The 14,167-nt window shown below is 52.7% G+C and overlaps 1 protein-coding gene across 1 annotated transcript in view; it reads left to right on the top strand.

Annotated features, from left to right (window-relative positions):
- LOC123764808 (cell adhesion molecule Dscam2) overlaps positions 1-14,167 on the top strand; it is a 256,731-nt gene that overhangs the window by 208,597 nt on the left and 33,967 nt on the right. The window contains 3 exon segments of the mRNA XM_069302763.1: positions 9,651-9,658; positions 9,660-9,837; positions 13,761-13,867. Of these exon segments, the coding sequence (XP_069158864.1) occupies positions 9,651-9,658; positions 9,660-9,837; positions 13,761-13,867 (293 nt within the window).

Genomic DNA, 14,167 nt, shown 5'->3' with positions numbered 1-14,167 from the left:
CAAATCCCTTGCTTGAATTGTATAATATGAGCTAAGAAACTGGGAAGCTTCCAAAGTCGTGCACCAACAGCCTTTTTATTCCCATTCCTAAACGTAACTAACAAAGTGGTTTTCGTCCAGTCTCCCTCACTAGTTGTCTATGAAAGTGTCTTCGGAGGATGGTTCTAAACTGTCTCCTGTATAGAATTAGTAATTTGTTGTCTCCCCAGATATATGGTTTCACGCATGGAAAGCGTGTACATCACTGTATTACCGCCTTCATCACTCTGCATACTTATAGTCATATACCACTTTCCTAGATCTTAAGTCAGCCTTTGACATTGCTAACCCACACGTCATTCTGAGTGAACTTGCTAAAGTGAATGTTGGAGGATGGCTACTACGGTGGATAAGAGGCTATCTATCCAACAGGAAGTCATCTGTACTGTCGCAAGGGCACGGGGTGTAACGAGAGATTTTGAACCGGGCATTCCACAGGGAGGTGTCCTCAGTCCTACTCTGTTCAATGTTTTAATAAATGTACTCCTTAACTCAGAAACAAGGAGGCGCAGCGAATACATTAGCTATGTGGATGATATACTGATCCACGCTTATGATTATACCAACACCCAAAATGTTCTGAACTCTGTATTGAACACACGTCAGAAATTAGGCTTAATTATTTCAGTAGAGAAAACAAAGATCCTGAACCGACCCCCACCCAGACGGGGTGGGACCGACGCCCACCCAGACGGGGGTGGGACCGACGCCCACCCAGACGGGGGTGGGACCGACGCCCACCCAGACGGGGGTGGGACCGACGCCCACCCAGACGGGGGTGGGACCGACGCCCACCCAGACGGGGTGGGACCGACGCCCACCCAGACGGGGTGGGACCGACGCCCACCCAGACGGGGTGGGACCGACGCCCACCCAGACGGGGGTGGGACCGACGCCCACCCAGACGGGGGTGGGACCGACGCCCACCCAGACGGAGGTGGGACCGACGCCCACCCAGACGGAGGTGGGGCTGTTAGCAAGATACAGCTGCATGATGGCTCTCTGCTCGACTATGTAAGATACAAATACCATGGTCTTGAGGTTCCACTGTACCGCAGTATTGTAGCCAGACTGGGTCGTCAATGTAGAGAGAGGCTCCGTGTTCTCAAGACTGTGGCAGGCTACCATCCAAGCTATGGTGCAATTGTTAGAATTACCAAAATGATGTACCTCTCATGTACAGCATTATGCAGCATAATCAATCTCTGATCGATTATACTGCACCCATGCATGCTCTAGTTCATGAGAGAATGCTTGGAGGACTGGAAAAGATGCAAAACGAAGCCATGAGGATTATCCTCGGATGTCCCCGTACAACTAAATTACTAAACACGAGGAAGGAACTGAATGTTCCATGTGTAAGTGATCGTGTCGTTGAAATTAATTATTTAATTAGTATTAACATGTTTAGGCTAACCCACCCTAACCCCTGCACTAAAGCCCTCCGAACCTTCTTTCTTGAAGGTCAGCATCCCTCCAAATGGATTACCAAAACCGCCAATGTGCTCAGAATGTATAATATTAATCACCTCTACCAAGAGAGACAACAACGACACTTTCCTGCCCCATGGGAGATCACCCCTTGCCAAATTACTGCCTCCCCCTACCCTTTCCCACCCCCTCCCCGCTCAGCTCGTTGTCGCCGTGTGGGGGCTTCGTGGGCGGCTGCCGGAGTGTGATGCTCCTTCGGACAGTCCTCTGTCCTTTTCTAGCCTTGTGCTCCTGCTGCCGTCCTCTCCAATTCTGCTGGGCACCTTTCCTTTTCCTTCTGTTTCGTTTTTCTCCCCCCTCTTCTCCTATCTGCTTGCCGTTTCCTGCCGACCTTTTGCTCGTTCTGGTTCTTCCATGGACTTCTTCTATTTTGACGCCCGGGTGCTTGAGGAGGCATACTCATGCACCCGTAGAACTGCAGTACCCGACGTCGAGAGCGAGGGGAACCTTTTATTGTCAATCCCCACTTCGTCACTGAACCCGATCTCGACGGACTGTCGGTTTCTTAAGGTGGCGTTTGTGGGGCGTATACTCACGACGCACCCCTAGGAGGCCCCGACAAGATCGGCGATAGCTTCTTGTTGGGTGTCCTGCCTCTAATTGTGGCTCCATGGTGGGTGTGGGGGCACATTCGTGAGTGAATTTTTCTTTTCGTCACGATGAAAACCCCTGTTTCGGCTGCTTCTGGCTTCCCTTCTCAGGCTCGTGGGGTGGGCGACCAAGCCCCCGAGTCGGTCCGTATTGGAAGACCGGGCTCTGTAGCCTCCGCTGCATTGGGCCCCGACCTTGCTCCTCCTTTGGCCTCTCTGACTCCTTCCCCTGGCTCCCTTCCCTCCTCTGTGGTTGGGTCGAGCCCCAAGCCCCCAGTGGTGACTACCTCGTCCCCTGGCGCGGCTCCTTCTCTAGTTGTAACTACTGCGCCTTTTAACCCCTCTCTCTCTGGGGGTTCTTACCGCCGTCCTCGTCACGGCCGCCCTCGCTCGATTCCTTCCAGTTCTGCTACCTATCAAGCCTTGTTTGGTCCCGCTTCGTGGGCCAAATATTTTGATCTCCTCCCTCTTGATTCTGCGCCTCCTGACGATTTCTCCCTTCATCGACATCTCATTGATTCTGTGGATGCCTCCATTACTTTCAACCCCACTCGTCTCGGTACACGTGTCATTGCTGCTCCTTCTCAGGATGCTGCTTCCCGCTTGGCTGCCTTGTCCTGCCTTGGCGAGACCCCCGTTCGGGTCTCGAAAAACGCTCAGTTGAATGCCAGTGTTGGCACTATTTTGCTCCCGCCCCATGTTGCAACCGGTGTTCGGGACCTGCGCGACTGCCACGACGATATTCGACATATCCTCGCTGCCCAGGGCCATTCTATTCTCCAGGTGGACACGTTTACTCGTCCCCCTCGTGGTAGTCGCCGTCAACCCCTCCGGGTTGTGAAGATTACCTTTGATGGTAGGACCCTTCCACCCTCTGTCATTCTTGCTGGTGCCAGGTGCTCTGTCCAGGAGTACATTCCTTCTCCTCGGCTCTGCAACAAGTGCTGGAGGTTTGGGCATGGTGCCCTCCGCTGCTCCGGGACTGTCTCTCTCTGTCCTTTGTGTGGTGGCGAAGGTCACTCTAAGTCGGAGTGCACTTCTCCCCAGGCTCGTTGCCTCAACTGCGGTGAGGCCCATCCTACCTTCTCCCGTGCGTGTGTCCATTACAAGCTTGAGGCAGCCGTCCTCAACCTGAAGCACCGGGAGCGTTTATCTTTTCCTGAGGCGAGGCGCCAGGTTCGCCGGCTCCCGCCTTATGCTAATATCTCTTATGCTCGCGTGTTGCGCTCTTCCTCTCCTCGTCCTTCCCGCCTTCCTCAGACTCACAACCGTTTCCGGGCCTTGGACCCTGATGCGCCCACTGCCCCCTCCTCTGTTCCTTCGGGTTCTCTCCCGAAGGATCCTCCTCCTGGTCCTCTGTCTGGGGTTCCCCTTCCTTCTACCCGGTCTGTCGTGTCTTCTGTGTCTTCTTCCTCGTCCCCCACCGGTCCTCCTTCCCACCCTCTTCCTCCTTCTATCAGCTCTCCCCACCGCCTGTCGGTGCGGGCGGATGTCCATCGCTCTCCTACCGGCCGTCGTGTGTGCTCTCGTTCGGCTTCTCCGGTTGAGACACTGGAATCCGTTGCCCGGTACGTAGTTGCTGGGACACCGGTCTCTTTAAGTCAGAAGCGTAAGCCTGGCTCCTCTCCTTCCTCTTCCCCGGCGGGTAAGAAGGCTTCGCTTTCTTCCTCAGCTCCTCCTTCTGGCTCTGTTGCTCCTTCCCCTCCCGTTTCAGTGCTTGCGCCCCCTGTTCCTGCTATGGAGGTTTCTTTGGACCCTGCTTCCCTTTCGGTTGCTGCTCTTGCTGGGGTGCGCTCCCCTCTTTCTACTCCCCCTCCTCCTGCTGCTGTCCTTGACGGATCCTCTCCGTTGTCTCCTCCTCTTCCTCCTCCTCCTCCTCCTCCTCCTCCTCCGGACCCTGCCCGCCCACCTCTGATCTGTTCTCCCGTTTCCTTCCCTCCGTCTTTGCTCAGTTTACCCATGCCCCCTAACCCTGACTTTGCTGACCCTGATCCCGACCCTGATATTCTTTAACGTGCTCTGTTGCTCTTTCGCCTTTGTTTCTTCCTTGTTCTCTGTTTTTGTCCTTTCTCTTCTCGTCGTTGTCCATTCTTCAATGGAACGTTCGAGGTTATTACGCCAATTTCCTCGAACTCCAACTTCTGGTTTCGCGGTTTTCGCCCCTTTGTGTCTGTCTCCAGGAGCCAATGCTTGGTGCTCGTCCTGGTCGTTTTCGTGGCTATTCCTTTCTCTCCCCCCCCCCCAGCCATTGCTGGGGCTTCTAATTCTTCTGCTCTCTTGATTCGGGCTGATGTTCCCTTTGTTCCTTTACTTTTTCCTTCGCCTCTCCATTGTTCTGCTGCTCGTATCTTTGTGGGGAAATGGTACACAGTTTGTTCCATTTATCTCCCCCCGAGTGTCCCGCTCTCTCTTCCTGATTTGAAACACCTCCTAGACTCCTTGCCGGAGCCTGTGCTCCTGCTGGGTGACTTCAATTGTCGTCATTCTCTTTGGGGTGACGTTCTGACGAATACCCGGGGTCGCCTCCTTGAGCCGTTTCTCCTCTCTTCTTCCCTGTCTCTTCTGAATTCTGGTGAGCCCACTCATTTGGACTCTCGAACTCGCACCCTTTCTTGTCTTGATCTTTCTCTCTGCTCTTCTTCACTTTACTTAGATTTCACGTGGCAGGTTCTTGATGACTTCCATGGAAGTGATCATTTCCCCATCCTTGTTTCCTTTTTCTCTTTTCGCCCTTCCCTCTCTTTCCCTAGGTGGCAGTTTGCTAAGGCGGACTGGACCCTATTTTCCCTCAGTGCTACTCTCTCTGACCTCTCCCTTCTGCCCCTCTCTCGCGCTCTCCTCCTTTTTCATGACACTGTCTTCGACGCTGCCCTCCGCTCTATTCCTCGCTCTTCCTCTCGGGGTCCACGGAAGTGCGTTCCCTGGTGGAATGCGGACTGTGCTCGGGCTGTCCGCTGTAAGCGTGCAGCCTGGAAGAAGCACCGCCGTAGGCAGACGACCGATTCTTTTCTTTTCTTTCGGAAAGCGAGTGCGGTGGCCCGTAGGGCCATCCGTACGGCTAAACGTGAATGTTGGGCATCTTATGTCTCGACAATTACGTCCGAAACCCCTCTGGCCCAGATCTGGAAGCGTATCCGCAAGATAGCGGGTAAGTTCGTTCCCGATGTTTCACCGGTCCTTCACCTCCATGATACTCTTGTGGCGGACCCGTTGCAGGTCGCTTCCGAACTGGGTTCCCACTTTTCTTCTGTTAGCTCTGGTCTTCATCTTCCCCAATCTTTCCTTCTTCGTAAACCTGTCCTTGAGTCTCGTCCTTTAGATTTCTGCACTCATCTTCAGCTTCCCTATAATGATCCCTTCTCTCTCTCTGAACTTCGTTCTGCCCTGGCCCTCTGCGGTTCTACGGCGGCGGGCTCCGATGGTATTCATTATGAGATGCTTCGCCATCTCCCTCCGAGCACGTCTCAGTATTTACTGAGTCTGTATAATCGGATCTGGGAGTCGTCGTCAGTCCCTGAGGACTGGCTCGATGCCGTTGTCCTCCCTGTTCGCAAACCGGGGTCTCTGGGTACTTCCCCTAAGGACTTTCGCCCTATTGCTCTCACAAGTTGTGTCTGCAAACTCTTTGAACGTATGGTTAACGTTCGTCTGATGTGGTTCCTGGAACACCATCACCTCCTCTCCCCTTCTCAATTTGGTTTCCGCAAGTGCCGCAGCACGACAGATGTCCTGGTGAACTTGGAAGTCTATATTCGTACTGCTTTTACTGCGAAGACCTCCGTTGTTGCCGTCCTTTTTGACCTAGAAAAGGCTTACGACACCACTTGGCGTTATCATATCCTATCTCAACTTCATTCTTTTGGCCTTCGTGGTCATCTCCCTCTCTTTCTCCGCAGCTTCCTCTCTCGTCGTTCCTTTCGGGTGCGCCTTGGTACCGCTCTGTCTCCCTCTTTTCAGCAATACGAAGGTGTGCCCCAGGGTAGTGTTCTGAGCACTACTCTTTTTCTGGTTGCCCTCAATGGTCTTCTTTCCTCTCTTCCTTCTGGTGTCTTCTCCGCTCTCTATGTCGATGATCTTACCCTTTGTTGTCAGGGTGATGATTCGCCTCTCCTTCAACGCCGGCTTCAACTTGCAATTGATGCCGTGTCGTCTTGGGCCACAGGTCATGGCTTCAAGTTCTCTACTTCTAAGACTTGTGCCATGACTTTTACGCGGAAACGGGTTGTTCTTCGTCCCTCTTTGTCACTTTATGGTCATCCCCTTGAATACAAAGATTCCGCGAAGCTTTTGGGGTTATTCCTTGACACTCGTTTGTCTTGGTCTCCCCATATCTCTTACCTCCGTGTTGAGTGCTCTAAGGCCCTTACCCTCCTTCGGGTCTTGTCCCATACTTCTTGGGAGGCAGATAGGCGCACTCTCCTTGCTTTACATTCCTCTCTCGTCCTGTCTAAGCTCGATTATGGTTGCCCTGCTTACTCGTCTGCTTCTCCTTCTACTCTTCGCCGTCTTGATGCTTTGCACCATACTGGGTTGCGCCTCAGTTCTGGTGCCTTTTGTTCGACTCCCGTCCTTAGCTTGTATGTTGACACTGGCTTCCTGTCTCTCCAGGACCGCCGTGATCGCTACTGTCTTCGCTATCTTGCGCGGTCCTTGCAACATCCTTCCTCTCGCCTCTGTCGTGCTTTAACTTTTACCCCTCCTGCGGTTCCTGTTCCTCTTCACCACCTCCCTCTTTCTGTCCGGTTATCTCGCCTACAGGATTCTCTTTCCGTTCGTATTTCTGGTGTTTCTCCTCGTGTTGTTCCTTCTTTGCCCCCGTGGAGGGTCCCTCTTCCGCGGTTTTGTACATCCTTGACTCGTATCACTAAAGCTTTTACCCCTCCTACGGTTCTAAAACGCCTTTTCCTTGAGCACTTTTCTTCTCACTCCCGCTCCGTTTCTGTCTTCACCGATGGGTCTAAGTCAGCGGACGGTGTTGGCTACTCTGTTGTTTTTCCTGATCGCACTTATATGTGTCGCTTGCCTCCGGAGACTAGCATCTTTACAGCGGAACTTTATGCTATTCTCTATGCTCTTCGTCTCCTGCTTTCTCATTGTCAGTCTTCCTTTGTGGTTGTTGTTGACTCTCGTAGTGCCCTCATGGCTCTTGGGTGCTTTAATCCAGTTCATCCAGTAGTTGTCGAGATCCAGCATTGGCTGTTTCTCGTTCACAGTAAATTTAAGTCGGTTGAGTTTTGTTGGGTTCCCAGCCATATTGGCGTGTCTTTAAATGAGCGTGCGGATGCTGCCGCTAAGGAAGCTGTCCGCTCTTGTCCCATCTCTCGTAAAGGCATTCCGTATTCCGACTTTTACCCGGTTATCCATTCCTCAGTCCTTACCCGTTGGCAGGCTTCTTGGTTGTCTGTTACTGGTAACAAGCTACGTACTCTTAAATGTTGTGTTTCCTCGTGGCCGTCCTCCTTCCACCGTAACCGGCGGTGGGAAACAGCTCTGGCGAGGTTGCGTATTGGCCATACTCGCTTAACCCATGGTCACTTGATGGAGCGCCGCCCTGCTCCTTATTGTCCTAGTTGCATTGTCCCTCTTACGGTCGTGCATGTCCTTCTTGAATGTCCTGACTTCCAGGACGAGCGTGTGTCTTGCTTTCCGACCGCCCCTCGCGGTCACCTGTCCCTCGATAGAATTCTTGGTGACTCGGATACTTTTGATATCGTTCGCCTTATGCGTTTTTGTTCTCGTATTGGCATCCTTGGTGATATTTAGCGCCCTCTGATTATTTTGCGTATTTGATGGTGCTACATAGCCTTCCCGGTTTGGTGCCTTCTTTTGATAATTACTTGCTTACTTACCCTTTCCCAACCAAGAAGCTGATTAAAGAGCAACCCATGCTTCGACAACAAGCAAAGTACAATGTCTTAAGCCAATTTGATGCTTTAGGTTAGAGAGCCTTTGGTCTTTCCCAAATTATTTATACTGATGGCTCCTTACACCAGTCCCATGGTGCCGCTGGAAGTGCAGTTGTTGTGACAGGGAGAGATGGTTCCTTCTCCCATGAGTGTGGAGCGCGTCTAAGTAACTGGGCCTCCACGCTTCAAACTGAATTGATTGCTATAATCCTTGCACTCGAGCGCGTATGTGAATCCAAAGTTGACACGCTAATTGTAAGTGACTCCTTATCATCCTTGACTGCCCTCAGCTCCCCAAGGCATAATTGTGATGTGCTTGTGTCTGAAGCTAAATACAGATATAATAAAATAATCAATGATGGAGTCAGAGATTGTTTCCTGTGGATTCCTTCCCATATTGGTCTCTGAATGTATGATAAAACTGAGTTAGCCAAAACTTTTGATCATAAAGAAGGAATTGATTACCATCTTGGACTGCCTTTGAGCAGCCTGAGGGCAGTAATATTCCAGGAACATCAACAAAATCTCGTAGACTTGAGGCAAAGTGAAACTCACACCATTTCCCCCCATCTATCATTCCATTATGCGGGAAGAACCGCACGTCTATGGGTCATCCAGTAACGTTAGTAGACTTCTAGATGTTACCACTGCTACGCTGAGGCTCGGCTACAAGTACCTCTGGGTACTGTAGCCGGTACTGTAGCTTTGTAACATCTACTGATGTAGATATCACTAAATGTAAAGTGTCAGCAGAACTATTCGCATACTTTGCGTCATTATATAATGGAATGTGAAAAAATAGCGGAATTCAGAGATAACACCATCAATGGAGTCCAAGAAATGTGTAAGTACTTCAGTACATAATGATGTACTGCCAGGAATCTTAGCGAAGTCTTCAAAATTTTATTACTGCATGTAATAAATATTATTATTTTATTAATGCATGCATGACTGTAAAGCTGCTGCCCAGTTGGGTGGGTTTGGAGCAGGACAAGTAACTGTGTAACTCATCATAGATGTAAAGTGCTATATATATATATATATATATATATATATATATATATATTTTATATAATATACATGTGTATGTAACATTAACAATTGTGTAACTAACTTCACAGGATTGTCACTCGCTTAGCTAAACGAACTATTGGGTTCAGTTCCTGAACCAATTATGTGCCTCTGTAACCCTTGCCACCATCGCCCACGGAATGGGTATGGGGTGCATAACAAAGAAATGAATAGAAGTAAGAAGGTTCTTACTCTCTTCGTCAGGACTCGTCATGCATTTGTTACCACGTGTGAAATCTGTACATCCTTCAACAATCATGTGGGTTTGTTTACATTTATTAAACAGTTTACGAGCTTCGAAACGTCACAACCCAAGAGCCTGTTGATATAAACAACCTCGTAGCACTTCAGAGCTCGTCAACTGTCAATTAAAGTAAACAAAGCCGCCATGATTAAAGAAAGATGTAAAGGTTTCGTAGGTGGATGCATAAATACCTGACGAATCTTGCCCCCCACTTACACAATAGCACATCAAATTAAGAGGGATTTCGAAAGGCAAGAACGTGGGGGTTGGCCTCGCTTTCTCCAGTAACTCACCGTTGATGCATTACAGGGTACACTGGTGCACCACCGGGGGCGTGCTGGGGAGTGGGTGGAGGTGGAGGCGGCCCCAGGGGCGGGCGGGGTGGTGGTGGGCGGCCTGCCGTGTGGGGCGCCCCATCACCTCTACCTCACCGCCTGGAACGTGATGGGCACCAGCGCCCCCAGCCCCGTCCTCGTCGCTGACACCCTGGGGGACGGTCAGTACACTTCCCCCACGTACAGGGGAGAGGTGTTAAATGACGTGTAGGAGTGTGATGGAGGGTGTGGGTGTATGGCGTGTGTGGGTGTGTGGCTGTATGGCGTGTGTGGGTGTATGGGGTGTGTGGGTGTATGGGGTGTGTGGGTGTATGGCGTGTGTGGCTGTATGGCGTGTGTGGGTGTATGGGGTGAGTGGGTGTATGGGGTGTGTGGGTGTATGGCATGTGTGGGTGTATGGGGTGTGTGGGTGTATGGGGTGTGTGGGTGTATGGCGTGTGTGTGTGTGTGGCTATATGGCGTGTGTGGGTGTATGGGGTGTGTGGGTGTATGGGGTGTGTGGGTGTATGGGGTGTGTGGGTGTATGGCGTGTGTGGGTGTATGGGTGTGTGGGTGTATGGGGTGTGTGGGTGTATGGGGTGTGTGGGTGTATGGGGTGTGTGGGTGTATGGGGTGTGTGGGTGTATGGGGTGTATGGGGTGTGTGGGTGTATGGCGTGTGTGGGTGTATGGGGTGTGTGGGTGTATGGGGTGTGTGGGTGTATGGCGTGTGTGGGTGTATGGCGTGTGTGGGTGTATGGGGTGTGTGGGTGTATGGGGTGTGTGGGTGTATGGGGTGTGTGGGTGTATGGCGTGTGTGGGTGTATGGGGTAAGTGGGTGTATGGGGTGTGTGGGTGTATGGCGTGTGTGGGTGTATGGGGTGTGTGGGTGTATGGGGTGTGTGGGTGTATGGCGTGTGTGGGTGTATGGCGTGTGTGGGTGTATGGGGTGTGTGGGTGTATGGGGTGTGTGGGTGTATGGGGTGTGTGGGTGTATGGGGTGTGTGGGTGTATGGGGTGTGTGGGTGTATGGGGTGTGTGGGTGTATGGCGTGTGTGGGTGTATGGGGTGTGTGGGTGTATGGGGTGTGTGGGTGTATGGCGTGTGTGGGTGTATGGGGTGTGTGGGTGTATGGGGTGTGTGGGTGTATGGGGTGTGTGGGTGTATGGGGTGTGTGGGTGTATGGCGTGTGTGGGTGTATGGGGTGTGTGGGTGTATGGGGTGTGTGGGTGTATGGGGTGTGTGGGTGTATGGGGTGTGTGGGTGTATGGAGGGTGTGGGTGTATGGCGTGTGTGGGTGTATGGCGTGTGTGGGTGTATGGGGTGTGTGGGTGTATGGAGGGTGTGGGTGTATGGCGTGTGTGGGTGTATGGGGTGTGTGGGTGTATGGCGTGTGTGGGTGTATGGGGTGTGTGGGTGTATGGCGTGTGTGGGTGTATGGCGTGTGTGGGTGTATGGCGTGTGTGGGTGTATGGCGTGTGTGGGTGTATGGGGTGTGTGGGTGTATGGCGTGTGTGGGTGTATGGGGTATGTGGGTGTATGGCGTGTGTGGGTGTATGGGGTGTGTGGGTGTATGGCGTGTGTGGGTGTATGGGGTGTGTGGGTGTATGGGGTGTGTGGGTGTATGGGGTGTGTGGGTGTATGGGGTGTGTGGGTGTATGGCGTGTGTGGGTGTATGGGGTGTGTGGGTGTATGGGGTGTGTGGGTGTATGGCGTGTGTGGGTGTGTGGCTATATGGCGTGTGTGGGTGTATGGGGTGTGTGGGTGTATGGGGTGTGTGGGTGTATGGCGTGTGTGGGTGTATGGCGTGTGTGGGTGTATGGGGTGTGTGGGTGTATGGGGTGTGTGGGTGTATGGGGTGTGTGGGTGTATGGGGTGTGTGGGTGTATGGGGTGTGTGGGTGTATGGGGTGTGTGGGTGTATGGCGTGTGTGGGTGTATGGCGTGTGTGGGTGTATGGCGTGTGTGGGTGTGTGGGTGTATGGCGTGTGTGGGTGTGTGGGTGTATGGGGTGTGTGGGTGTATGGGGTGTGTGGGTGTATGGCGTGTGTGGGTGTATGGCGTGTGTGGGTGTATGGGGTGTGTGGGTGTATGGGTGTATGGAGGGTGTGGGTGTATGGGGTGTGTGGGTGTATGGGGTGTGTGGGTGTATGGGGTGTGTGGGTGTATGGGGTGTGTGGGTGTATGGGGTGTGTGGGTGTATGGGGTGTGTGGGTGTATGGCGTGTGTGGGTGTATGGGGTGTGTGGGTGTATGGGGTGTGTGGGTGTATGGCGTGTGTGGGTGTGTGGCTATATGGCGTGTGTGGGTGTATGGGGTGTGTGGGTGTATGGGGTGTGTGGGTGTATGGCGTGTGTGGGTGTATGGCGTGTGTGGGTGTATGGGGTGTGTGGGTGTATGGGGTGTGTGGGTGTATGGGGTGTGTGGGTGTATGGGGTGTGTGGGTGTATGGGGTGTGTGGGTGTATGGCGTGTGTGGGTGTATGGCGTGTGTGGGTGTGTGGGTGTATGGCGTGTGTGGGTGTGTGGGTGTATGGGGTGTGTGGGTGTATGGGGTGTGTGGGTGTATGGGGTGTGTGGGTGTATGGCGTGTGTGGGTGTATGGCGTGTGTGGGTGTATGGGGTGTGTGGGTGTATGGGTGTATGGAGGGTGTGGGTGTATGGGGTGTGTGGGTGTATGGGGTGTGTGGGTGTATGGGGTGTGTGGGTGTGTGGGTGTATGGCGTGTGTGGGTGTATGGCGTGTGTGGGTGTATGGGGTGTGTGGGTGTATGGGGTGTGTGGGTGTATGGGGTGTGTGGGTGTATGGGGTGTGTGGATGTATGGCGTGTGTGGGTGTATGGCGTGTGTGGGTGTATGGCGTGTGTGGGTGTATGGGGTGTGTGGGTGTATGGGGTGTGTGGGTGTATGGCGTGTGTGGGTGTATGGGGTGTGTGGGTGTATGGGGTGTGTGGGTGTATGGCGTGTGTGGATGTATGGGGTGTGTGGGTGTATGGGGTGTGTGGGTGTATGGCGTGTGTGGGTGTATGGCGTGTGTGGGTGTATGGGGTGTGTGGGTGTATGGCGTGTGTGGGTGTATGGGGTGTGTGGGTGTATGGGGTGTGTGGGTGTATGGCGTGTGTGGGTGTATGGCGTGTGTGGGTGTATGGGGTGTGTGGATGTATGGGGTGTGTGGGTGTATGGGGTGTGTGGGTGTATGGCGTGTGTGGGTGTATGGCGTGTGTGGATGTATGGGGTGTGTGGGTGTATGGGGTGTGTGGGTGTATGGGGTGTGTGGATGTATGGGGTGTGTGGGTGTATGGGGTGTGTGGATGTGTGGGGTGTGTGGGTGTATGGGGTGTGTGGGTGTATGGCGTGTGTGGGTGTATGGGGTGTGTGGGTGTATGGGTGTATGGAGGGTGTGGGTGTATGGGGTGTGTGGGTGTATGGGTGTATGGAGGGTGTGGGTGTATGGGGTGTGTGGGTGTATGGGTGTATGGAGGGTGTGGGTGTATGGGGTGTGTGGGTGTATGGGGTGTGTGGGGTGTGTGGGTGTATGGGGTGTGTGGGTGTATGGGGTGTGTTGGTGTATGGAGTGTGTAGGTGTATGGAGTGTGTGGGTGTATGGGGTGTGTGGGTGTATAAGGTGTGTGGGTGTATGGGGTGTGTGGGTGTATGGGGTGTGTGGGTGTATGGGGTGTGTGGGTGTATGGGGTGTGTGGGTGTATGGGGTGTGTGGGTGTATGGGGTGTGTGGGTGTATGGAGTGTGTATGTGTATGGAGTGTGTAGGTGTATGGACAGTGATGGAGGGGGTGGATACATGGAGGGTGTTGGTGTATAGCGAGTGAGAGTGTGTGGTTGATGATAATACATACGAAGAGTAGCTGTATAGAGGGTGTGGATGCATAAACAACCCATATGTATGTCACGCCCAAGTATGATTAACATATATACACATCTATATATATATATATATATATATATATATATATATATATATATATATATATATATATATATAGATGACTACACACAGCTCTGAAAACTCACACTGTATCACTTTTATACGAAGACGACCTTGATGACGCGTTCAGAACCTGTACTAAACGAGAATAACTGTGTGTTTACAGCTCCCGGCCGACCTGACCCCTCCAGACTCGTCGAGATCAACTCCACCTGCGTCACTTTGCGTCTCTACGTCTGGCCGGAGCTGGGCTGTCCCGTCACACACTGGAAGGTAACGTAACCATGTTGCGTCACTCAGTCCCCACTCCTAGACCACTCTTCCCCAGCCCTGGCTCCTAGACCACTCACTTCCCCAGCCCTGGCTACTAGACCACTCTTCCCCAGCCCTGGCTCCTAGATCACTTCCCCAGCCCTGGCTCCTAGACCACTCACTTTCCCAGCCCTGGTTACTAGACCACTCTTCCCCAGCCCTGGCTCCTAGACCACTCACTTCCCCAGCCCTGGTTACTAGACCACTCTTCCCCAGCCCTGGCTACTAGACCACTCACTTCCCCAGCCCTGGCTACTAGAC

This window comes from Procambarus clarkii, chromosome 48 (assembly GCF_040958095.1).
Source record: "Procambarus clarkii isolate CNS0578487 chromosome 48, FALCON_Pclarkii_2.0, whole genome shotgun sequence".
Lineage (NCBI taxonomy): Eukaryota > Metazoa > Arthropoda > Malacostraca > Decapoda > Cambaridae > Procambarus > Procambarus clarkii.
This window is presented reverse-complemented; position numbering and strand designations above follow the sequence as displayed.